This window comes from Pimephales promelas, chromosome 17, assembly GCF_988280905.1.
Source record: "Pimephales promelas chromosome 17, fPimPro1.hap1.1, whole genome shotgun sequence".
NCBI classification, from domain to species: domain Eukaryota; kingdom Metazoa; phylum Chordata; class Actinopteri; order Cypriniformes; family Leuciscidae; genus Pimephales; species Pimephales promelas.
In genome coordinates this window covers 15950491-15976736 of record NC_142785.1, presented here as the reverse complement: position 1 = coordinate 15976736, position 26246 = coordinate 15950491, and the positions used below count along the sequence as shown (strand labels likewise).

The 26246-nt window shown below is 35.9% G+C and overlaps 1 protein-coding gene across 2 annotated transcripts in view; it reads right to left on the bottom strand.

The window, feature by feature from the left end:
• Nucleotides 1-26246, bottom strand: part of prkg1b (protein kinase cGMP-dependent 1b) — a 193327-nt gene that overhangs the window by 66715 nt on the left and 100366 nt on the right. For both annotated transcript variants that reach the window (XM_039664767.2, XM_039664766.2), the window contains exons 4-5: nt 6775-6880; nt 2976-3039 (exon numbers count right to left, since the gene is read on the bottom strand). In XM_039664767.2, coding sequence (XP_039520701.1) covers nt 2976-3039; nt 6775-6880 — 170 coding nt within the window. The remainder of the gene's footprint in view (nt 1-2975; nt 3040-6774; nt 6881-26246) is intronic.

The following is a 26246-nucleotide window of genomic DNA, read 5'->3' as shown; positions in this document are numbered from 1 at the left end:
TGAAACATGGAAGGCTTAGGTCAGATATCCTCTATACTGAGCATACAGTGAGTGACCAGTGAAGAGAGCAGAGAACAGAGAGTAAAGTGTGAGGGAGAGCGATAGTAGGATGAGAAAGAAAAGAAAATGAGGGACTAAGAGAATGTAGAGAGAACAGAGTGAGAGATCAAAGCAGAGAACACATCTGTTGCCATCATGTTTAGTCAGGGCAGTAGACGGCATCATGTGACCAGTAAGAAGAACTCATTAGTTACTCTACCCACAGGTTTAGGCCATGATCATATCCACCAGCTCTGCTATTAAAAGATGATGTTTTCAAGACAGAATGACTCTTTTTCTTTGTAAAAAGAAAATGAAAAAGAAAAGCTGAAAAAAAAATCTATTTTAATATATTGTAAAATGTAAATTATTCCTCCCAGTATTTTTTGTGAAAACCATGATACACTATACACCATTCAAAGTTTTGGGGTAAGCTTAAAAAAATATATATATATTAATAATAATAATTTTATTCAGTAATGACACATTAAATTAATCAAAAGTGACAGTAAAAACATTTAGATTGTTAAAAAAAATGCATTTCAAATAAATCATGTTAATTAAACTGTATATTCATCAAATTATCCTAAAATAAATGTATCACAGATTCAAAAAACAAAGCTCCAATAATTGAGCACCAATAATAATTAATAAATATTAAGACTAAATAAATTATGCTGAAAATTCAGATTTGATCAAAGGAATAAATTACATTTTAAAATATATTCATAAAATTCTTCTTTCAGAATCTTAATTATTCTTAATTAGTTCATCAATGTCAATAAAAGGGAGATTTTCATACTTAAATCGTACATCTCTGGGCAGGGTACCAAAAAAACAAACAAACAAAAAAAAAAAAAAAAAACAGTAGATCTACAGCTGGAAAAAAAAAAAAAAACACCTACTAGAAGAGCTCTCGGTAGAAGGTAGAATAACAAAATATCCAAATTAATAAGTGATGTTTTTCCAGATTTAAATCTCTGTAATAACTTCCTGTAAAACACTGGGAAACACTAAGAAAACTCAATTATGACTGGGAAGTGATATGTATTATGTATCATGTTAAGGTGGCAACAGACGGATTGTCAACACAAGCCTATGAAGATATGAATGGCCTTTAGGCATATAAGTTAACATACAAAAGCAAAGCAGTTTTAAACTCGTTTATGCAATCTTAATTAACCAGGACATCCCAAGGCTACTCTGTTCATTACATTCATTTCCTGACATTATGAAAATGAACAATAAAATAAAAGAGGTTAATTTTTTGCACATGGTTTCTGGAAGCACTTCTATTCCTAGAAGAAATCATAAACACAATATTTGGCTAATGAAATTAGTTTAAGGGGGGCAACTATACTCTCTCATATGAATTTGCATAATTAATCAAGTTGTGACCCTCCAGTGGATTTGGACGGCATCTTTACTCATGTTTGAGAGGAGAACCACATACAAATAAGAGTTTTTGTTACCCCCAACACTGAGTATGATCCTAAAATAACATTGGTTTGCACTATCAATTTATGGAAATTTAATGTCTCCATAAAGACATTAATTTTTATTAAACGTAAAATGTGGGATATACTCACCTAAAGGATTATTAGGAGCACCATACTACTACTGTGTTTGACCCCTTTTGCCTTCAGAACTCCTTTATGTGGCATTGATTCATCAAGGTTCTGAAAGCATTCTTTAGAAATGTTGGCCCATATTGATAGGATAGCATCTTGCAGTTGATGGAGATTTGTGGGAAGCACATCCAGGGCACGAAGCTCCCATTCCACCACATCCCAAAAGATGCTCTATTGGGTTGAGATTTGGTGACTGTGGGGGCCATTTTAGGACAATGAATTCATTGTCATGTTCAGGAAACCAATTTGAAATGATTCAAGTTTTGTGATGTGGTGCATTATCCTGCTGGAAGTAGCCATCAGAGGATGAGTACACAGTGTGGCCATGAAGGGATGGACATGGTCAGAAACAATGCTCAGGTAGGCCGTGGCATTTAAACGATGCCCAATTTGCATAAAGGGCCTAAAACGTGCCAAGAAAACCTCCCCCACACCATTACACCACCACCACCAGCCTGCACAGTAATAACAAGGCATGATGGATCCATGTTCTCATTCTGTTTATGCCAAATTCTGACTCTACCATCTGAATGTCTCAACAGAAATCGAGACTCATCAGACCAGACAACATTTTTCCAGTCTTCAACTGAACAATTTTGGTGAGCTCTTGCAAACTGTAGCCTATTTTTCCTATTTGTAGTGGAGATGAGTGGTACCCAGTGGGGTCTTCTGCTGTTGTAGCCTATCCGCCTCAAGGTTGTGAGTGTTGTGGCTTCACAAATGCTTTGCTGCATACCTCGGTTGTAACGAGTGGTTATTTCAGTCAAAGTTGCTCTTCTATCATCTTGAATCAGTCGGCCCATTCTCTTCTGACCTCTAGCATCAACAAGGCATTTTCACCCACAGGTCTGCTTGTGTTCGTAATCATCCTTTAGCTGAATGTAGACCGACCATGTGCTTCTGTCAATACGCTAATGTGATTTAAACTTCATCGTTTAACACAAAATCCCATTTAATTGCCAAATATCCAATAATCCTAAAGAGAGAGATCTACCATAGTTGCTGTTACCATTACAATGAAAGCACTGGACCACTCCCAAGAAGCATCATTACTCTTGGAGAAATTCTTGGAACAATTTTCATGGAGAAAAAACAATCAAACAAACAAGACAGATTAAAGTACAATAAGTCAGACAAAAATAATGTAATAAAAACAAAAACATGTTCCCCGGTGAGACCTTTCCTTTGCCTAATGATATGTAATGAAAGCCCAATCAAATTTGTTTAATAAACAATGAAGTCTTAAAGTTAAATGGGTCTTATGAGAAAATACACAGTATTTTATGCAAAAGTTAAGTGGCTTACCTCCTCCAGTACATCCGCTAGCTTGCTGATTATTTCTTCTGAAAGGCCTTGGAATGTCGGAACGCTGTGAAAAAGATGAAGCGCAGATTTGAGGTTTTGAGCCAAGCCAACAAAGCTGTTTCCATCAGGCGCCAAAATATCATATCTAACCAGCAGACAAAAAACTTAGTTTTAAAGGAGTTGTTAAAAAGGGGTCCATCAGAATTATTAAATGAATTCATTAATATCAGAAATTAACTCAGAGATTAGGAAAATTCTATGAAATCTATGAAAGATGGTAAATTAAAGTATGTAAATGCAAAAGAAACTGACAAGCACAATTTTGCAATCTCAGAAATAATGCCTAAGGTTGAGGTGTAGGTGGACTTCTTGTGAGTTTTCATTAAAAAAAAAAAAAAAAGCTGCCAATCATTTTAAATAGCTGGGAAAAACCAGTCAGCCAGAAAGACCTTTTCTAGAAGAGCTCTCGGTAGAAAAAAATAAATAAATAAATTTGAAAAAGGGATGTTTTTCCTCATTTAAATCACCTAGGGAACATTAAAGTCAACATACAAATCAAAATTGACTATTTACTTTTGTTTGTGCACAATTTAGTTTTTATGTCTCTAAATGTCTCTAAATCTTGAAATGTTCATTAAGTGACATTGATCCTATCATGATGAAACTGATAGAGTTACAACTTAACAAAGGGTAAATATGCCAAAAAAGATGCATTTGCATTTTTGATTTGCCAGAAAAGCCAGCGCAGTCTCCATATGTCTTTTGACCATACGTCAACATCCGCCTTTTTAGGGTACCCTTAAACGTCGGTTAGATGACGTTATCGGGTCCTAAACCTATCCCTAAACCTACTCCGTCACCTAACTGACGTTAAAGATAAAGCATCAGTTGTATGACGTCCCGGGATCATCATCTAACCGACGTTTAAGGGTACCCTAAAATGGCGGATGTTGACGTATGGTCAAAAGAGACTGTGTTAGAAAAGCACATAAAATGTAGTGTACATTTCACCGATGAGTGAATGTGGACTTTAACATTTGAAGCTCCCGAGAGGATAGACCACAAAAGAAGATTATTTCTGCAGTCACATTCTCAGAGCACACATAGACATCTAAAGCTTACTTTAAAAGTCAAATCCATTTCTGTCCCTTGACATCATTTATTTTCCAGTAAAGCTGCTTTGGGGCCTCTGGGAAATGTAATTTGCAAAATGGCATTGTTTTGTGTCGCCAGACGCTTTGGAGTCCATAATTTAATAATTGTTTTTATTCATTTATTTTTTATTTTTTTATGAAACCAAACCTGACCTCTTAGTTCAAGGATTCAATAATTCATTACTCATTCAACTATAACATTATCTTCTTTCTATTTTCAGATCACAGACGATAATGGTACACTGAAAAAAACGTGAAAACACATTTTGTTTGTGATCTATACAACACAATTGTGATTCTCTTCTAAACTGGATTAAAGTCTCTTCACATCCTTATAGCAATCAATAGTAGAAGTGGTCTAAATACTACAAAATGTAAATATATCTTCTGTGGAAGTCTCAGGACCAAAAATGTTTTGTCCAAGTATTGCATTCGGTTGAGAATTACAATTTTTACACTGAAAGAAGAATATCTTGACAATGAATGGTCTAGTAACCATCCACTCAGAACCCAGACAGCAAACTGATATTGAATCAACGTGGAAACGACGTCTCGTGACATCAAAACAACGTTGATCTGGCATTGTTTTGCTCATCAAATTAACGCGGCATTCTTCAAAGCTAAATGAAAATCGAAAATTGGTTTGCTTTCATACCGTTGAAACCACGTTGATTTCAAGTTGATTTTCCGTTAGTTTTGAAAGAATGACGCGTCTGACGTTGGTTCAACGTTAATTCGATGAGCAAAACAATGTCAGATCAACGTTGTTTCGATGTCATGTTTCCACGTTGATTCAATGTCAGTTTGCTATCTGGGTAGCAACCCTCAGAACACCCTAGCAACCATCAGGACATCTCAGAAACTGCATAGCAACACCCTGGCAACCTATCCTAGCACAGTGGTTCTCAACGAAAAGCTGAAATTAACTCAATTTCTTCCAACATTTTCTTCCAAAAATGTTTTTCTAACAAAAATGATTTTCATGGGAAATTGCATGCATACGTCACTCGCCTGAACATGTCGCGTCATATATGTAAATGAGAACAGTTGCAACGGCTATGTATTGTTTGGTGTGAAAATGGCTCTGGAGAATCAGCCGTTTAAAAATATAAAGCAAAAAGAGAACAAGGCAGAGCTTATAATAAAACAAGAAATACAATAACATTAGCTCTGCTTTTCAGAGATGGTGAGACCTGAGGGATCCGAAATATAAAAGCAACACGGATGGTGTTTTTATTACTCAGCAGGTATTTTATTGAACAGATATACTGCCATATGTACAGTAGTTCAAGCACTATTTTTCTGAAGTGTCATTACTTCATTATGGTTGTTCTAGTGCTGTGCTGGAATTTATTTTCAAGTACCATTTCTTTTCATTTGAAAAGCAACAGTAATGTCTTCAGCTAATCTAAACTAGCTATATTTCTTAAGCCTAGAAGTGAATGTTTTGAGCAGTAGGACAATCTCTTTATCTTTGGACAGAATATCAGATATTTAAAAAAAAATGTTTTGAATTATTGAATTGAATAATTATTGACAAATTATAGGCATATTGACCATATTAGACCAGCAATTGTCAAAAAAACTTTTTTAATGTCATTGCTTTAAAATATCAGTGTTTCCAATTATATAAAACAACAGCATAATATATATATATATATATATATATATATATATATATATATATATATATTTCTCAATTTATTCTCGATTGAACTCACCCCCTTAACAACTTTTCTCTCTCTCTCTAAAAAACAAGGTTTCCCAAGGTCTTGGAAAACCTGGATATATGGGGAAGTCTATTTTTAAAAGGGAGACTTCTAGACCTGAAAATTTTTTTGAGTCACGTGAATCGACTAAATCTTATAATGGGCATTTTGTAGTGAATTTACAATTGCCAAGCTGTACAATTATTATATAGCTGTGGAGTTATACTGTACATAAATCTGGTAAAATCAGGAACAACTGTAAAAGCCATGGGGGCTTTGAATATTGTTGTAGACAATGGAGGACCTTGGAATGAAAAAGTCGAGAACCACTGCCCTCGCACTCATATTTTCACATAGAAACACATGAAAATGTAAAAAATATACTTTCCATTTACAATTCATACTAAAATACAAATGTAATCCATGTGAATGCAATTTTTATGGCAGACTTTAGACTAATCAATATGTTATATAATACAAAATAAGAATGTTCTAATAAAGTAAAGCTATTCATAAACAGCTCATGGCCAAAAATCTATACTTTCAGGCAAAGAGAGTGGAAGGAGAAGAATTACTCAAACGAGCAGAATGAATGCACGAACCAACAGCACTCTAATCATTATCTGCCCTCTACCGCCGTCTAACCAACACACATTTCACTTTCCTCACAACCACAATTGATTAGAAACATTTGAGTGTAATATGGCATTCACCTCCCAAAATATTACAATCAAAACTCATCACCCGGGAGATTAACGATACACAGCAAAGGACACCGAGTGTAAAGCCGGAGTTACCGGAGATTGTAACCATTCAATCGTTTGTTATTCATTCACAATGAAAATCAATTTCTTTTATTGTATACTGCTGCAGGATGGACTTCTTTCAGCAGGGGTTAGGAGAGGATAAATAGAAATGAAAGGAGAATCAGCCCACCTCTTCAGGAACTCTGTGTACTCTGCATGCTTGATGAGTCCGGTCCTCATCATGATGGTCTGGAAACACTGACGGTCGATGGCCCATAACTTCACATTTGTGAGGGCTGAGAACAAAATATGAAACGAAATAAGTAAATAATAACCACACTCATGCGGTAGTCATTATATAGCATTGTAGCTGCACAATGTCCTCTTAATGGGTCAAATCTTGAGCTTCATAAAAAGACTGATTGATATATTGTTTTCCTTCATCATTTAGTCTAAATTATATACGAGTGTAAGTGTGTGCGTGTACACGTGTGTGTAGGTGTTGCTGTCAAATCCATTAATCTTGAATAGTTGCATCTAATATAAAAGTTTGTGTTTACATGATACTGTATATATGTGTGTGTGGGTGTGTGTGCATGTGTTTATACATATGTCTTGTGTGTAAATATATAACAATATACAAGCATATATAAACACACATTGGTGTGTAATGTGATTAATCACGATTAATTGATTTGACAGTACTAATATGCATATGACCAGGTTAAAACTACATTATTTAAGGAAAGTAAGTATTATTTAAGTAAATAATTATTTAAGGAAAGTATTATTTAAGAAAACTACATTATTTTATTCATTTATAAAGAAAGTTTTATTTTTTTATACAATAATATAAAATATTATGCATCAGGATCTAGTCTTTATTCTTAGCATTAATAGCCTAATATTGATGTTGCATTCATGCTGTTGTGCTTCGCTGACAATCATTTCTCAATACAAACAAATAATCAATACTTTTGCATTTGGTAAAGGTCCCATGTGAATCAAATTTATGATTTAAAAAATATCTTTCTACATCCCTGAATTGCTACAAATCAACAGTTTTTTAATTTATTTTTTAATTTTTATTTATTTCAAATTTTGTTTCAAAAACAATTTTTTATTTATGTCAAATTAGGGAAAAACTCTAAAATATAATAAGAAAGTTAGAAAGTAATTAGAAAGTGCCAAAAGTAATTAAATGTAATTAAAATTAGTAATTTTAAAGAACAAGCAAAATAATTTTAATAAATCATTTTAAAATAATAAAATAAAACGTTTTTAAATAATTGTTAAAAAAAAAAAACACTGAAATTAGCCTTAATATTATACTTACTAAATGCATCATAGAAGTTGGGTGATTAAACCAGTAAAGATCATGTTCAATCAAAAGAAACAACCAATTTGCAGAGTGATTTGAAGAAACGTTACATTCCAAACCAAAAACCTCAATCATCATCTTTTAGGGACATTGTCACTAATTCTGTTCCAACCCAATTGATTTTGCAGCCTTGACACGCTGTCAGAGCTTGAGAGAAATGGCACATTTGTCTGTGGTGACAGAGGCAAAAAATGGTTGTCACTCAATGGCATTACCAATATATAACATGCCTTCAGGAAAGGGCAATTGCCACAATGTTTAAAGCAAAAGCCCATCGGGCCCTCAAAATGTGACAGGTCTATGCCAGAAATTAGCATAAACCTTCAAAACAGCTATAACATTGAGTGCTCACTCATGGGCCCACATTGTATGCCTTAAACACAACAAGTTCCTCTGCGGACTGCGTGTTCAGATATTTGAATGATAAAGTGTGCAAGTGTGGATTCGAATATGCAGTAATGCAGAAATACTGTATCAAGATTAGCATGTCGTTATGCTTTTTCAAATGGCCAAAGACTTTCTTCCCCTAACACTGTCAAGATCTGCAGGCTATCAGAAGAACAATTTACTAAAAATGCTCTTGTGCTCAAAATGATGACACATCCACGGATGCATGTCGGATGCAAACACATCTCGTGAAATAGCAGAACAAGTGTTTCCCACATAATAAACCCTCATTTAACATATCATTTTCACCCTCATGCAGCGAGCGCAAATGATGCTTGCACAAGAAATATTTCACAAAGACCATTTTCAAAACAAAACTGCACAATAGTCATAGCAACAGTAAGGGCTACATTATACACTCGCCTATTTTCTCAGTGGGAGTGTTGTGTTTTAATGGTTTCTGAGCCCATTGATACTTGACCAATTATTATGGATTTATTATACTGTATGTCTTGGCCAATTATTACTTCCTGTGTGAGTACACCGTGTCGTGCGTTCGAATACACTTAACCAATTGCAAGCTTGACATTTTCTGGGTTTTGTATAGCAACCTTTAAAATCAGCACATCATTCTCTACAGATGTCAAATAAACATTACAGTCTGGGTGATTGATCAAATATTTAAGGTTATGTATTATTGTGTTGACTGAAAATATAAAGAATATTGTGATTATATTGTATAATACAAAAGATGACTTTTTTTATTTGACCATTAAGCATTTAAAAGACCTCAGTACCCAGAATCATTACAATTAACCAGATTTATTAAACTGTCCATGACTCGCTTGTACATTTTAAATGCATTAATTATTAACATTCCTATTTATTAGGGTGTTATATTTGTGCCTGTAAAATAAAATGTGTTAATTTAGTTAAATCATTGAGCAAATCCATAAATACTGAGATCATATCACACACATCTCAAAAGGATGAAAACACTGGTGAAAATCAAGTTTTTAATGTTGTTTATGTGTCTATGTGGTGTTTTTAATATGCTTTAAGACAAACCATGTGCAAATTCATAAGTCAACAGAGTTGCTGAGTATTTTCTCCTTAAAACTGCAGCGAACCAAAGACAGTCTCAAAAAGACGGTTTGAAATCGCTGGTGTTTCTGACGTCAAAAACTACCTTGTAACCAATCACGACGACGCGTGATCAACGAGTGAATCTCTGAGCTGCTGTGAGTGAGTGGAGGTGGGGCTAATTTGCATATTCATTGAACCGTGTATACTAAATGAGACAAAAGTGTAGAGATATATCCAATCCAAGGAAAAAATGCTTAAATATATCACTTTGGTGATCAAAGATAAGTTTTAAGGAATGCAATTATTGACAACAGGAGGACTTCAATGGTTTTTTTTTTTATAGCAATATTGTAAATCCTTAATTGCATTACCAATTTGTTTAGAGATGGTAAAGAAAATTATAAAGTTTGAGAACCACTGATAGCAGTGCAAGCAAATTTAATTGGCAACCACACTTGAGGTGAAAAGTGCCCCAAAACGGTATATAATCAAATTAAGACGCTAAACTCAGAAGTAGCCAATATAAGAATCAGGATTAGAATAAAACACCTCACTGAACAATAGCAGACAGGATAATTTGACTAATTTCGATTCGAATAACCATAATGTTGCCGCTTGGCTGCTCTTGGACTGGGACGTCTTGTTTAATCTGAATGTGCTGCATAGCTTTGGGATTCCATTTATTCAAGAAGCCAAATCAAAACCACTCCCAACACCTTATTAAATACTGGCTGATTGCTTCCTCTGTTTTTGCTTTTCACTGGGGGAGCAAAATGCAAAACGTCTTTTTGGTTGTCTCTCTCTCTGAGTGGTTTGATCACGAGCCTGTTGTCCCTGTCATACGTATCCGGCAAACCCTCCACTGGCCAGGGAAAATCTATTTCAGTTTAACCTTAACACTCTGATTATGTAACACAAGCTTCTTTTTGATCCCTTGTCATGTCGTTCATTAGCGGGATCTTGATTATGCAGTCATAAACCTAACTGAGATGCTAAGACTGAAGAGTAATGATCAAATGCTCTTTGATGCTCTTTCATGAGAGGGTTTGTCCTATCAGTGTGCTTTTGGACAGGTGTGCAATTATTCTATATAAATATATCATTAGCTGTAGAGAAATCTTCAGTGCCTCATGGTCCAGTTGTACAATTTTTTATAAGAGGACATCAATAAGCCAAATCAGGTGAATTGATAAAGCGATAAGCATTAAAAAGCTCTTAATCTCTTATTTAGTTTAGTTACAAAAATATCAAAAGTCAATACTAATACCACTGGAATGCAATGATTCCCAAGACTAATTTCAATACACAACCAAAACTAATATGCCACGGAACACACTGCTTTAGGTTACTGAAATACAGTGTTGTGCTCATGAATGCATTCATATTTTGGGCGAACGTGAACTGAACGTACTGTATTACTGCCTGATGAACGTTACTGTGAACACGTTCATTCTGCTGTCTGTGAATGCACATTCTCTCAGTTTAATTTCGTATAATAGGGTGCCAGATTTCTATAGAATCTTCTAGGGGAAAACCCAGCTAAAACACACGTAATATGTAGCGAAAAAACACCCAATCTGGCAACACCAGCCAGGATGGGACAAAAGGATGGGAAAAATCATACACTTCTGTGCAAACTTTGCCAGTCAATAAAATAATTGTTGTCTGTGGTTGTATATGGGCTGTGGCAATAATAAAAAAAATAAAAAAAAAGAAGCTCGCAAGATATGAAAAAAAAAAAAAAAAAAAACAAACAAACAAACTATGAACTAGTTCATTTTTTAAAGTATAAACAAAGAACTGAACTAGTTCATTTTAAAATGTGTGAACTGAACTTTAAACTAGTTCATGTAGAAAGGGAGCTTTCCCAACACTGCTGAAATATTTACATGTATTTCTAAGTGACAAGAAATTTTTGATGGACACTTGGTATCATTAAGCTGGGTAGCTCCGCCCACCTTTAATTTTCATTGGTCGAATTCTGAAAAGAATCCAAAAGGTACGTGGCACTTTCTCGGAATAGGGTTCACTCAAGCTTGAAAAAAAAACATAATTACAATGTGATCAAGTCAAGTCATCATGGTAAAATGGGGAATAATGGCATTTTGGCTATTTCATGTGTTTATTTATTTATTACTTACTTACTTACTTACTAACCACAGAGCGATTTCTGGCTCCAATGCAACCTGCCAATGTTGAGTGCACATTGATATTTTATATTGGTTTCGGCACAGAGAATAGCTTGGTTACACAAGATGTGTGCCTTGGCAACTGGAAGAATTTATGGTATTTTCTGGCAAGCTTGATTGCAATTCATCAACACCAGTAAGCACAATGCAAACAAAATAAATAGTAGAGTCAACATTCACAACAGAAGGCAAACTACATCTCTGTCAAACTGACAAGCTGCCAAATTTGTGGCTTAAAGCAAATCTCGAGATTCCCTCTAATAATCCTGTAGCTCAAACCGTAGAGCATGCCACTTAACATGCAAGTCGCTTTGGATAAAAGCATCTGGCAAAAGCATACATTTTTACAGCATCTAATGTAAATAATATTGTGGTCGCATTCAAGCATGCTTATTTGTGATCAGTCTCGGCCTACATAACTGTATATTAAAGTTGCGACATGAAACGGAATTTACAATAGTCTTTCCAATTGTGGCATATTTCCTAGTCCTAGGCTTCTCAAACAAGAGAAAAATGTAGGGCGGGGCTTGATTTTGTCCATCTGGAATTGATTGGATGGTTGAGGTTTGCCATTGGTCGATCTCATGTGAGTGACAGGTTCTCCCGCCCTTGCAAGAGGGAGGGGATGTTATTTTTATTACAGATTATAAGGGCACAATAATGATGTGCATGGATAAATAATTTTAAATAAATACTGCAATAATCCATAAATAAACGAATTCTCAATTTTGATTTCATGGTGATTTTTTTTTAAAAAAATGAAAATTTCCTGTTTCCTGTAATTTTTTTCTTTTCATTTGAACAAAATCGCTGGTAACTTATTTTTCCAGTTGCAACTGGTAAAGACCTTGTAATGTGTAGCACCTGATGTCATAGAGTTCATAGTGTTTTTTTTTTCTTTAACAATGAAATGCAGGTCACATTCGGGGTCAATTACTACCGTAGATCATCAGCATCTCAACTAAGAGCGAAGCTATTACAGCACTGCCCGTACACAGAGAGACTATCGAAAGGAACGCCTCCACACAATCGACGTATTGATTATTTTGTGGGGGAGTTTATCACTCACTCTGTCACTGATGTCAGCAGCAGGGATATGAGATAACCAACCGAATCTTCTTTCTATACAGGAAATGGGCAACATAGAAGGAGAGACAACAGACTGTCCCCTACTATACTGGGAAAGAAGGAAGGAGGAGAACTGGTGAGCGAGTCAATGGAGGGTTTGATTGCTCTTATGTGTCTGGGAATAGTTAATAGACTAGCTAGACCTTTGACTTGAGGTTGCTATTCTGGTCTTGTCACATCCAACTGACAAGTGAAGAAACTGACCACAGTGACATTCCTTGAAAAACTGGTAGAAATCTCTCCTGCCTGATTTAATTCAAGCCAACTGCTCCATTTGGTTTGGTGGGGACAACATTTTAGCTGGTTTGAAGTTGGTTTGGAAATTTTAGATTTTATAAACTAAGTTGTTAACAAATAAATCCCATGTGTGAAGGTCCTTCATAAACACACACACCCACTGCAGAGTCGGCTGGTGTTGGTGATGATGTCGCCGACGAGCCCGCACTTTTAGCCAATCAGCAGCAATAGCAGGCAGAGATGATAAGTGACGTTTTTTAGTGCGAGAATCAGATTTTGAACCTGTAGCTGTCAGTGATGCGCGGGTCAATGTATAAACAACCCGCAACCGACCGACGTTTTCAGCTACCCGCCCGCAACTCGGACCGCAAAAAAAAGTAAAAAAAACATTGTACCCGACCCGCTTCCTGACCGCATTTTTTAAAAGTAGTAAATGCTCATCGGAGCGTTATTGGGCCATAGACGTGTAACAACACAGCATCGCAAGAAGACGTAGGCCTACACATAACAAAGGCAAAGCCAGCACTTTGGTCATCATCTTTCATTATTTCAGCAAATGTCTCCCACACTTTTACTCTTTCTATTTGTGTATTTGCGGAGCTTCCACTCCCCAGTCTTCACCTTTTCTCTTGCCGCCTCAATCTCTCTGCAGACTGTAGTGATCGTAGACATGGCCAGTTCGTGAACGAATCGTTCTTTTGAACCGGTTCTTTTTAGTGAACCGGTCGAACCAGTACACTCGAACTGAATCGTTCGAAACAGTTCGCGTCTTGCGTCAGTGCTGATCCACAAGTTACTAAAGTTACTCACTTTCAGACATGCCTAACAGTCGCCTCCGAATCGAAATAAATCAATATCCAGAATTATATTTTACTCCAGTAACTCCAACAGTTCACTGAACCGAGACATGTTGGTGCCACTGTTGAGAGAAGTGATGAACACGAGCAGCTGATACTGCGCATAGATACTGCGTATACCGAACGCACAGGGACAGCGGTTCTCCAATCACTAGTAAAGAATCCAAGAACTGTTTAGACTGAGCTTGTGTGTTATCTTCGTGCAGTTATTCAGCCAATAATGTGTAGGGCTGTATATTTAATCAAAAATTGTGTCTAGTACTATACAAATGTTTAATTGGCATCTTTTTTCAAACGACCCGACCGACCGCGACCCAAATTTAATTTAAAACATTTTTGGATGACACGTAACTGCGGGTAACCATTTCGGATCAACCCGCGCATCACTGGTAGCTGTATATTCATACTTTGCAGTCACGTGACTACCTTGGATGCCTGGCGGGCAACAAATGGGTATTTTAAATGTACAGTCATGTAGTTCCAGGTCTTTCTAGTAGCTATCAAGTCTGTTAGCGAGCTAGCTGCATAACTATGTACTAGGATTAACTCCAAGGTAAATGTAGTTAAATTGTGTAAAGCAGACAAGGTTTTTTTTTTTTTTTTTAGATAATCGAGCAGTAATAATTTCTCCATAAATAATCTAACTCTACTGTTTTAATTGAAAACCACAGATATCACAAACCTCAAAACATCTCTTATACCGGATGAGCCCCCATGTTACGCGAATATCGCGAACGTCTGGACTGGAGTCCTCTAATTAAATAAAGTTTAATTATGTTAATGTTGTCTTGTTTCTGTTTTTCTTAGTTTTGATTGGTGGTGCTCGAGATAAAACGGAAGGAAGTGCCCTTGGAAGTGGCCGCTTACCACTGATTCTTCATTGTTTACAGTTTTGAATTTGAGTTCGAAGCGGGGAGTCTCAGCTGGGTTGTATTTCCAATCTTCTTCCCTTGTTGCTAAGCTCCCCGTCTCTTATGTTATGGTTAATTTGGGAGTTGTTTTAGTTATAATAAATACATAATTTTGGATTATGTCTTTCGTTGTCGATCTTTTATGTTGTGGTCCCTGAATCCTAGACTCATATTTTGTGGGACCGTAACAACCTATGTCACATTTGTTGTTGTTAACAAAATACGACAGCTGCGTTTACACTGCCACCGGCGATAGCGTCAAAGTGCCCAGAAGTCATTCATTTTTCAATTAATTTTACCGCTCTCGCATTGCGGTGTGAACGTACAGTAACAGTTAGCTTCATAACACAAACAGCTGACTCGCCGAACCAGCTGGTGGCGTTGATTGACGAAACTACAGGTTAACTTAAAGACACGGTTAATTACAGTACATGAACATACACCCATTGTATTCAAACAAATGTTGAAATTACCTTTGATGGAATGATCACTGCAGAGACGTGTGGAGGTTGCTTATCTCATCTGGTTAGTGATACCAATCGCACAACAACAATCTGGCGTGTCATTTACACCTCAAAACACCAACTTTTGTATAAAAACTGGTGACGTTCCTGGCAAGATCCTAGACTTGTTTACTGGGTTTCGATGCTGGAAAACAGCGATCTTGCCCACCAGCCAGCACTTGTCACGTTCAAAGTCTGAATTGAAGTGATCACAATGCCAAAGTGGTATAATGATAATATGTAGCTACAGTAAAGAGTGACCCATCTCTCCAAAGGTGGATTACACCTGTGGTGGGATATTGCTCAAATGCTCTATGTAAATATCCTGTAACTCTGAGAGCACAGCTGAATGACTAAAACGAAGCTGAGTATGGGACGACTCTTGTCTATTGTCATGAGCACACTGGCCTGACCAGAACATCTGCAACTATTAACCCGTCCAGACTGCACTCCTTGTCCCCGACAGCTGAAAGCACCTTTGACTATAATGTATATTGCATAGTTCTGTTTGAAGTTAAACATTAGTATTATTGTTGTTAATTTTTTGAACAGGAATAACATATTTTCTTTTGTTATCAATTACATTGCTTATTCCGCTTACTTATACAGGGCATGTGTGTTTCTGAGGGTAAAATGCAAATACCTGACATACCTTGATAGTTTATTTGGGTTGAATGTCTTTTTTGTCATATTTGCTAATTTGTACTGTATTTGCCATGTTTTAATCCGTTTTCCTGTTGTATTGTTCACCTAGCTATCAGGAAAGTTGATTAATTTTTATAATTGTATTTTGAGATCATTATTTTGTTTTAAAGGGATAATCCACTTTTTTTTTTTTGGAAATAGGCTCATTTTACCACTCCCCCAGAGTTAAACAGTTGGGTTTTACCGTTTTCGAATGTATTTAGCAGATTTTTTTATTTTTTTTTTATTTAGAAGAATATCAGTAACCAGACAGTTTCTGGTCTCATTGACTTCCATAGTGTATTGTTTTCCTACTATGGAAGTCAATGAGACCAGAAACTCTCTGGTTACTGATATTCTTCTAAATATCAGAAAATCGGCTGAATGGATTTGAAAACGGCAAAACTCAACTGTTTGACTCTGGGGGAGTGGTAAAATGAGCCTATTTCCAAAAAAGTGGAGTATCCCTTTAAGGAGGTAAATGGTCCTTATAAACATTGGTTGTAGTGATAATATCACATTATTTTGGCAGTGAATGTTGTGGGCTAGAAATTATCACCCCAATCTGGCAACACTGTTCTGAAGCCTTTTCAAAATATTAACAGTGGGGGATTAAAATGTTCAAATATTACTATATGGCATATGCTCTTATGCTCACCAATGTTTTTATTTGTTTTTAGTTTTCTATTGTAATACATCTTAAATTGTCATTTTAATAATGCATCATTTTCAGCATCATTACTCCGGTCTTCAGTATCACATGATCCTTCATAAATCATTCTAATATTCTGCTTTCTGTCTTAAATGTTTGATAGAAAAAAAGTTTTAGTGGAGAATTCAAGAACGAATTGCACCAACTGATAGTGTTGTTTTTATGCAAATCCTGTGTTGTTTTAGTGCCCAATTGATTAAAGGAATTATACGGATCAGGTAATGCTGCAAACACACCTGCTGAATAATTACATCATTAAAGTAGGCTAATTAATTCCTTGATGTGGTGACAACATTTGTATAAATATTTCTCTGCACTAAGTTAAGTACAATTAAAATAACACCACCATCAAGACTTTAATTTTGCCTGAATGCCCACTATTTTGTTTTCATCTAACTTTATAATGTCGTTTTGTAAATTTTCTAAAGGATCCTGAAAAAATAACATTATTTCCTCAATAAAAGCAACAAAAAATATTTTTATATTGATGATAAAAACCCTTATTAATAAGTGAGCACTAATAATAACTAGTCACCAAATCACATATTAAAATATATAGAATTCCCAGAGACTTTCAGACTTTCATTCTAGCCCCACAGACTCAGCAAATATTAATTATAGCCACTGTCAGTATGCATTTAGAAATGGGAGTCACCATTCGAATATGTTTGAAAATTTAACACAGGTACAATTCACAGTGCTGAGGTTACACAAGACTTGTACTATATTATTTCCCAAAAGCCCCTGCCTCACAATCATGAGTGCTTGAGACAGGCTTCTCAGTATCAGCAAGCAAATTAAACTCGTCAGACTAATTCTTGGCTAAGCCTGCAGACTATTCCCTTGACTATTTCAGTTCACAGTAATGTCTGTAGACCAAAATGAGCCTTACCAAGAAATAACGTATCATTTTGCAAATCACATTAGAGTTTAAAGCACCTGCAACAAGCGCAACAATGCAACAAGCATAATGAATTTTGCAGATGCTTCATTCTGATAAACATTTTTGCCATGATGACGTCTGTAAACAGCATGAAACATGTAGATACGTGCAGATATATCAATGTTTCAAACCAAAATTCAAATTCTACTACTCAGACATTGCTTTTTTCATAAGTCAGGCGATTGCAGCATATTTCCTCTTGATGACAAACAATTTCTCGGTCCAGGTAACACAAAGAACAAATGAACACTGCTCATTTACATATATTACCGTCACTGTAACAATAGAAAGCAGGATGAAAATCTCTGAAGTTATACTTAAAATAATAAAATAAACTTTCACCTTGAATACATTTAAAGGCTACACCATGTGTCATTTAATTAATTAATGAATTAATTATTCAATAATTAATGTAGTCATTTAATCAAAACTTCTGTTGAATTGCTTTTCAAAAAACATATGAAGAGTTCAGATGCAAAAGCCTCTAAGTGCCATTTGAAATTTTCTTCTAAAATGATCATTTTTATCAAGCTTGTATATTTAAGTTCAGTAATTTCACTTAAATTGCAATGAGGATTACCTATTAATTGTCATTTAAGTGAAATTACTGAACTTGAATATAAGCTTGATAAAAATGATCATTTTAGAAGAAAATTTCCAATGGCACTTAGAGGCTTTTGCATCTGAACTCTTCATATGAAAACCCAACGCGTATACAATGATATGCGATTGCATTTTAAAAATGTAAAAGTTGATTGCATTTTAAAATAGACTTTTCATTTTCATCATTTCAGATATTCTTATTTGTCATTGCAGCTATAAAATTAATGTGAAGTATGTAATTTAGTCTTGAAAGAATAAGATTTTATTTTTTTCTTTTACCCAAATACCAAGAAAGTACACTCACATACAGAAGAGTTGGGTTCCTAAATGACAGCTGTACTCTTAAGCAAAACACTTGAAGCACTGAATGAATGTCTGAAGAATATGGCTAGCCTTTTTAATATAATTAAAGTGAAAGATTCAGACAGCCAAACTACAAAATGACAAATCCAGAATAAACCTATGATACATATCAGTAGTTTTGTCATTTAAAAACTAAATGTATTTTATTATAGACTGAAAATCTTGGCGAAATCTATTATTGGCACACCGAGAGCTAAATTGTATTTTTTTTTTCTTCGTCAAATCCTGCTCTCAAATTCACTGACTCTCATTGATCCATTGTGTAATGACTTAAATTCAGTCTATTTCTCACAAGAAAATGTCTTTAAAAAGATTTAGAATATAATGTATGAGTCAAATGGTCCACTTTTATGGTGCTTTTAAATCCTTTCTAAAGCTTGGCAGCTCCAGTTCTTATTCAATGGCAGAATTAGTATTTTTTAGTGTTGTCAAACGATGAAAATATTTAATCGCGATTAATCACATTAATGTCATAGTTAACTCACGATTAAGCGCTATTAATCGCGCATTTTTATCTATTCTAAATGTCTCTTGATTTCTTTTTGTCCTATTATTTTTTCTCATGTTAATGCTCTTATCAACATGGAAAAGTGGATCGGCTTGCTTTGTGTAAATGTTTTTTAGTGAAAACAACATTAGCATACTGTGTTCAATTTCACAATAAAAAAAATTTCACTTGGAGCAAATAATCTCTCACATAATGTAACACTGTCCATCAATAAAAGGGTGAAAGAAATACTGACGAGGTCCTGATATTGACAAGGGGGCGGAGAATTCTCTTCAGCTGTGTGTGTGTGTGTGCTTGGCCATCATCAAGTGGTATTTGAGACTGGACGTGCAGCAATGATGATAGCTCAGTTCACGATGACAAAACACACTGATCGCTTTGGTCTTGTCAATGGAACCATTTGGCAACTTTTTAAAAGTAAACTTTCCATTCAGAATCTTATTGGCATCCATTTCGGCGTCTCGCGCTCGTCATCCACTCACAACGTAACGTTAACCTACTATTTTGGCTGGCTCCCAAGCCCAAACGAGTGTGTGTGGCGCGCCTGTTGTTTTGTTTACGGTCTAGCTAGATCCGCTGGCGCTTTGGTCGGCGAAGTAACACGTCCTCGCGTAACACAGTCTCATCCCAAATCGTCATATAACTGACGTTTTGGGACGTATTTTGACCATACGTCAATATCCGCCTTTTTAGGGCCCCCTTAAACGTCGGTAGATGGCGATCCCGGGCCGTCATACAACTGACGCTTTACCTTTAACGTCAGTTAGGTGACGGGTTAGGTTTAGGGTTAAGTTTAGGTATGGGGTAGAGTTAGGATCCCATAACCTCATCTACCGACGTTTAAGGGGGCCCTAAAAAGGCGAATATTGACGTATGGTCAAAAGACGTCCCAAAACGTCAGTTATATGACGATTTGGGATGAGACCGGGTTGCCTCGCGCGGCACAAGCCATTGAAATGAATGGTTTTAATAGCACAGCGCCACGCATGCAGCGTCCTGTTGCAAAAGCATGTGAAAGAAAACTACAAAGTTTGCTAGGCCAGAAAGACTGTTAATTGCGCAATAAAAAAAATTGACGACGTTAAAATGGGTTTACGTTAACACCGTTAATAACGCATTTAACTAACAGCCCTAGTATTTTTGTGTGAAATAGTTCAGTCAAGAAACTCTAACTGAATGCTGATTGGTTCCTCTAACGGCAAGGCAATAGCCAACCAGACATACATCTTAATCATAGTAAGCATATCTTTTTCATACCCTAGCACAGCTGCATGATTTTGAAAACTTCTGTTTACCCTCCCTCCTCCCCAGCACAACCTGTAGAGATCCTCTAAGAGAATTATTATATATTATTGCAGCAGCTGAACAACATGAATGTTATTGTAACTAAGCTGAACTTCCATTCATTTCATATCAAACAAATGTACTTTCCATGCCCCATGCCAACAATAAATGCTGTGGTTATATAATTTAATCCGAGAGTTAAAGATCAAACCAATAGGTCATTCCCAGATGTGTGAGACTCAAGTCATGTGACTTGACTCGAGTCATACTTGACTAGATCTCTGAAAAGACTCGACTTGACTTTAGATTTGCTCCTTGTGACTTAAGACTTGACTCGGACTTGTGCCTATTTACTTGAAATTACTGTGTTTTTTTCAACCCATTCTCATCCTTTGACGTCATATAGAACGCTATATGACAAAACGGCGCTATACTATGCACATGGCACCCGTTATCGTTAATATAACACGCGCTGTGAGGGCTAAGTTTAGGTGTGGGGTAGGGTGTGCTTGTCATATTCACGCTAAAGGATTTATAACGTCTTGGGTTCGCGTGTTATATTAACGATAAAGGGTGCCATGTGCGTAGTATAGCGCCGTTTTTGCATATAGCGTTCTATATGACGTTAAAGGATGAGAACGGGCTGGTTTTTTTATGCATCATCATAAGAGAGAGCGCCGAGCGCGGGCGGCAATGCACTCTGAGTGTGCGGGTTGAGGGAGAATAAAGCGTTGTAGCTAATCACAGACATGTGTGTTGTTTTCCTGAACGCAATGGCCAATCAGAAGCATTTACGATAGACTTCCCTCACCGCTCAGAACGGACTTTTTGTTCAGTGCTGAATTCTGTTTGTTGGCAAATCCTTTAACAAACAAAGTGTATATATTATGAAAGCTATATTGATAATAACAGATGTGTGAGATTGTGATGAACTGTCAGCTTTTTAGGAATTATTAAAGAAGCACACAGTCATGCCAAACCATGCACGCAGGAGCTGCTTGCTTTTATGTTGTAACAATGGTTTGTGTGTTAATGCCTTAATAACAAATAATTTATCAGGAGCAATCATGCTGTTGTGCATGGTGGCGACACATAGGCTAACTTGAAAGTATTTGGAGGTACAGAAAAAAAAGTATCTTTGCGGGCAGGAGCGGGACGAAACAAAAATGTTGCAGGCCAGTCATATGGTTCATGAAAGTTGTGAACGTCAGTCGCAACGACCCACGTTTAATAGCCGGGTTTAAATCATTTAAATGATTAGATTTGTTTTCTTAATTTCCATATAATATTTTGTGTTATGGGATCATATCACCTGGATATTTAGAGTGAGAACATACAAACTTTGGCATACAGTATAGGCCTACTAATTTAAAATAAAATATCTTTTTTTTTTTTTTACAAGATGGGAAAAGTGTATTAATTCTTGTTTACTTGTGTTCAATTAATTTATTTTTATTTTAGAGCATTTACAGTGCTTCTCAATGATATTTTATATATTACACACAAGTAAATTAATATATTTTTTATCTTATTTTTTAATATCTGCCCTCTGTGTCTAAATAAAGTAATAAAAGTCCCAGAGTTAAAAACGTGTAAACTGTGTGCGACTTGGTATGACTTGATGACCAAGTTGAGACTTGACTTGACTTGACCCTTACAACAGAATGACTTGACTTTGACTTACATTTACCTCTGGACTCATTCCTCTAAGCCTGGCTACAATACATCATGTGACAATGCTGAGGTATACCTACTCTATGGAAAAGTTTGATTTGAAGGTAAACAACACTCCTGCCAATAACATAATGATAAAGTCCTGAATGATGAGTATGATCGCAAAGACAATAATGCAGCAGGCTCAGAGCCAGAGCGCAGCAGATGTTATCTGCTGTTATTCTGATGCAAGATGAATATTCAATCAAATGAAAAAGGCAATCTTTAATCTGTCATCAAGCTGTTAACAACCTTTCACTATTTTACAGCGAGCGAGGCGGCCAACATCACTTCAATCAAACTCATTTAATGTGTGTTAAGAGAGACTGGGGAGGAGAATCAACTCAGAAAACAAGCAGCAAGTGACAGTGCGGCACGGATCAGAAAGGGTGATCGGTCAACTTAAATCAAGTCTAATCTTCTTATTGATTAGCTGTCTTAATGTTATTCATGGAAACATACAACAAATCTCTTCAGCGGTGAGATTGCCTCCTGTCACTCTGATTAAATGAGGCGTCAATTAAACAGGCGAAATTTGGCAACCTAAAGTACCTTCTGCTTTTAGACTAGACAAAGCCTGAGTGTTTAATGTCAGTCGCTCGTCAAATTAGATGTCAAATGCTTTTGTAGTATATGATGACGGTGTTAGAAGTCTCGGAGCAGAGTGTTTTAAATCATTTTAGACCATGGTAGAGCTCTTTGTGGAAAGTACGGTAAAGCGAGGGCCTCTCATAGCATTTTAAGCCAATGATATTAAAAAAATATATATATTTGTCTATTCATTAGATGATCTAATAAATAACTGTAACCACATGTATAATAAGCCTTTAGTATAACGCATTAAAACACGTGACAAATAACTATTTTCACATGCAATAAAGAATCTGCAAATATGATAATGCATTTTTACTTTAAAGGCTTGATGCCAAAAATCTTAATTACTCCCAATTTTGACTGGTAGTGTATAATACAAAATTTATGGTGATCAAAAAAAAAAAAAAAAAAGATTTACATGCAGAAGAGAGACAAATTTACACTACAGTACAAAATTATAAATTAGAATAAAGAATCTGAATAAAGAATCTGCAAATAGTATAATCCATTTTTACTTATTAAAAGGCTTGATACCAAAAATCTTAATTACTCCCAATTTTGACTGGTAGTGTATAATACAAAATTTATGGTGATCAAAATAAAAAAAAAAGATTTACAGCAGAAGAGAGACAAATTTACAATACAGTACAAAATTTTTTTGTAAAACAAATACTGTAGTGGTGGAACAGACCACAAAACTCATGTTTCAAATCATATAATTATTCTTCAAGTCAACGATTTTATCGTATCAGCAAAAAAAAGTGTGAGGAATGTGGCAAGTGCAACTTTGCTTTCAATTTATTACTAGTGCTCTAAACCAGTTTAAGGAATGAGAACAACAAAGGGAAACTTATGAAAACATTCTGACACAAAGAAGTAGTTCATTTAAAAAAAAATCTAAAAAAAAAAAACTGCTGATAATTTACTCACCCCCATGTCATCCAAGATATCCATGTCATTCTTTCTTCAGTCGCAAAGAAATTAAGGTTTTTGATGAAAACATTAGGATTTATCTTTACTGATAACCAAACGGTTCAAGGTCCAAAAGACACTTTCTGTTCAAAGGGCTTTGAACGATTCCAGATGATGAATAAGGGTCTTATCAAGCAAATTGATCAGTCATTTAAAAAAAAAAAAGTTTAAGTTTTATAAGCTCATCTGGCCACCTTGCTCTGTTCTGTGATGCACATTCGTGACTCTCCTGTTCAAACTCGTTTATCAAAATGAACAAATCTTTTTGGTGTCATTTGGTTCATTCAACGAACGAAATGAACAAATTGACTCAGAAAAAGATTTGTTCATTTTGATGTGATTCGTTTCGCTTGATAAGACCCTTATTCATATTCTGGAATCATTTAAAGTCTTTTGCACCTTGAACCGTTTGGTTACCAGTAAAGTGCATTATATGGAGAAATATCCTGGAATGGTTTCATCAAAAACCTTCATTTATTTTCGACGGAAGAAAGAAAGACATGGACATCTTGGCTGACATGGGGGTGAGTAAATTAACAGCAAAAGTTTTTGGTAACGCTTCCTTTTACAGTACAGTACTTACAGGGTACTTACAGTGTACTTACCTAGAAAGTACTGGCTAATATAAGGTAAGTACAGTACATGGGACAGGGGTAGGTTTATGGGTAGGTTCAGGGTTAGTACTAGTTATTACCCAGTAATTGTATTTACTAAAATAAGTACATAGTATTTACATGGGTAACCGTTGTTGTTGTTGTTTTTTAAAGTGAGCTACTCCTTTAAAGGAATAGTTCACTTTGAAATTAATTTTTGATATGTTTTAGCTTACCTCAAGGGGGATCCAATATGTAGGTGTCTTTGTTTCCAGAGTATTTTCAATTTTGATATTTTTGGGTCAAACCGTTCTTGTCTGTCAGTCATAATGGAGGGTTACACTTTATTTTGATGGTCACTTTAGACGTTCTACTAGTTATAAGTAATTTTTTCAGCTGCATGTCAACTAACTGTCATTAGAATATTAGTATATTGCAGTAGACTGTCAGTAGACTGTTAAGTTATGGTTAGGTGTTAGGCTTTGGGTTAGGAGAATAAGTTTACTTGTAGTCGCCAAGTTACTTATAGTCAGTTGAATATCTGTTGGGGGACCAACAAAATAAAGTGTTAGCAGATATTAAGCTGGCAGTCTACTAATACTCTAATGACATATAGTTGCAAAGTTACTTATAGTTAGTAGAGTGTCTATAGTGGACTATCGAAATAAAGTGTTACCGAATGGAGGCCTATGGGGTCCACCTCAAAGAGCATGCACAGAAAAGTCCAAATTAAACATGATTTAATGACTCGTAAATGTAAGTACACATTGATGGCCTAAGACATGAAACGAGCGGTTTGTGTGAGAAAACGAACAATATTTATATAATTTTTACCTCTTGTAATCACAGCCACATCTAAGTACTCTGAGGACGAGCGCGCTTCTGTCTGCGCAAGCGAGAGAAGTGATCTCTCGCGCGTGTACGTCACTCATTGTTTACACAGAGGTTTCAGAAGTGTTAGCCTTCACTGTGAAGATCTAAACATATTTAGATATACAGGAAATTGCAATGGAAGACGATTTCGATATATCAACAGACAACGTTGATTTTTTTTCGCAACCACGCAAGAGATCACTTCCGGCGCTTTCCGGCGCTTGCGCAGACCAAAGCACCCATGCCTTCAGATCACTTGGACGTGGGTAGGTAAAAACGATATAAATACTGTTTGTTTTTTCACACAAACAGCTCGTTTTGTGTCGTAGGCCATCAATGAATCATGTTTAATTTGGTCTTCTCTGTACCACTTAGAGGAGGACCCCATATACCTCCATTATATGACTGACAGACAAGAACGGTTTGACCTAAAAAATATCAAAATTGAAAATACTGTGGAAACAAAGACACCTACATATTGGATGCCCTAAGCTAAAACATAACAACAATTAATTTCAAAGTGAACTATCCCTTTAAAGGGAATTTCCAACATACAGGTATCAGCCACATCGGGGGCAATACACATCGGAGGGAATACACTATACAGTTGTTTGTCTATAGCAGGGTTCTGGATGGCCACCTCCCTGCAGAGTTTAGCTCCAACCCTGATCAAACGCACCTGAGCAAGCTAATCAAGTTCTTCAGGATCAGTAGAAACGCATAGGTAGGTGTGTTTGATCAGGGTTGGAGCAAAACTCTACAGGGACAGTGGCCCTCCAGGATCGAGTTTGGGGAACCCTGGTCTATAGGGTGATTACAGGGAAATGTCTTTTAGAAGAATATAGCTCAGGCTTCAAATGGCAGATACATAAAATAAGAAACTGCACTCACAAGCTGCTAAGGAACATTTAAGAAGCCTATGAAAGGATATCATGTGCACACATATTAAGCAGATACCTGTTATCAGGCTGAGGGGGAAGGAAATTAAGTCAAACTGATATCTGAATACTCTCCAAAAGCAATTATTTTGTCAAATTCAGTCAGCATCGCTGTTATTTCATCCACTCCCACAGATTTATACACTTACTCAATTAAAAGAATGAATAATATCACAGCATGCGCATAACAAATGGAAGCTATC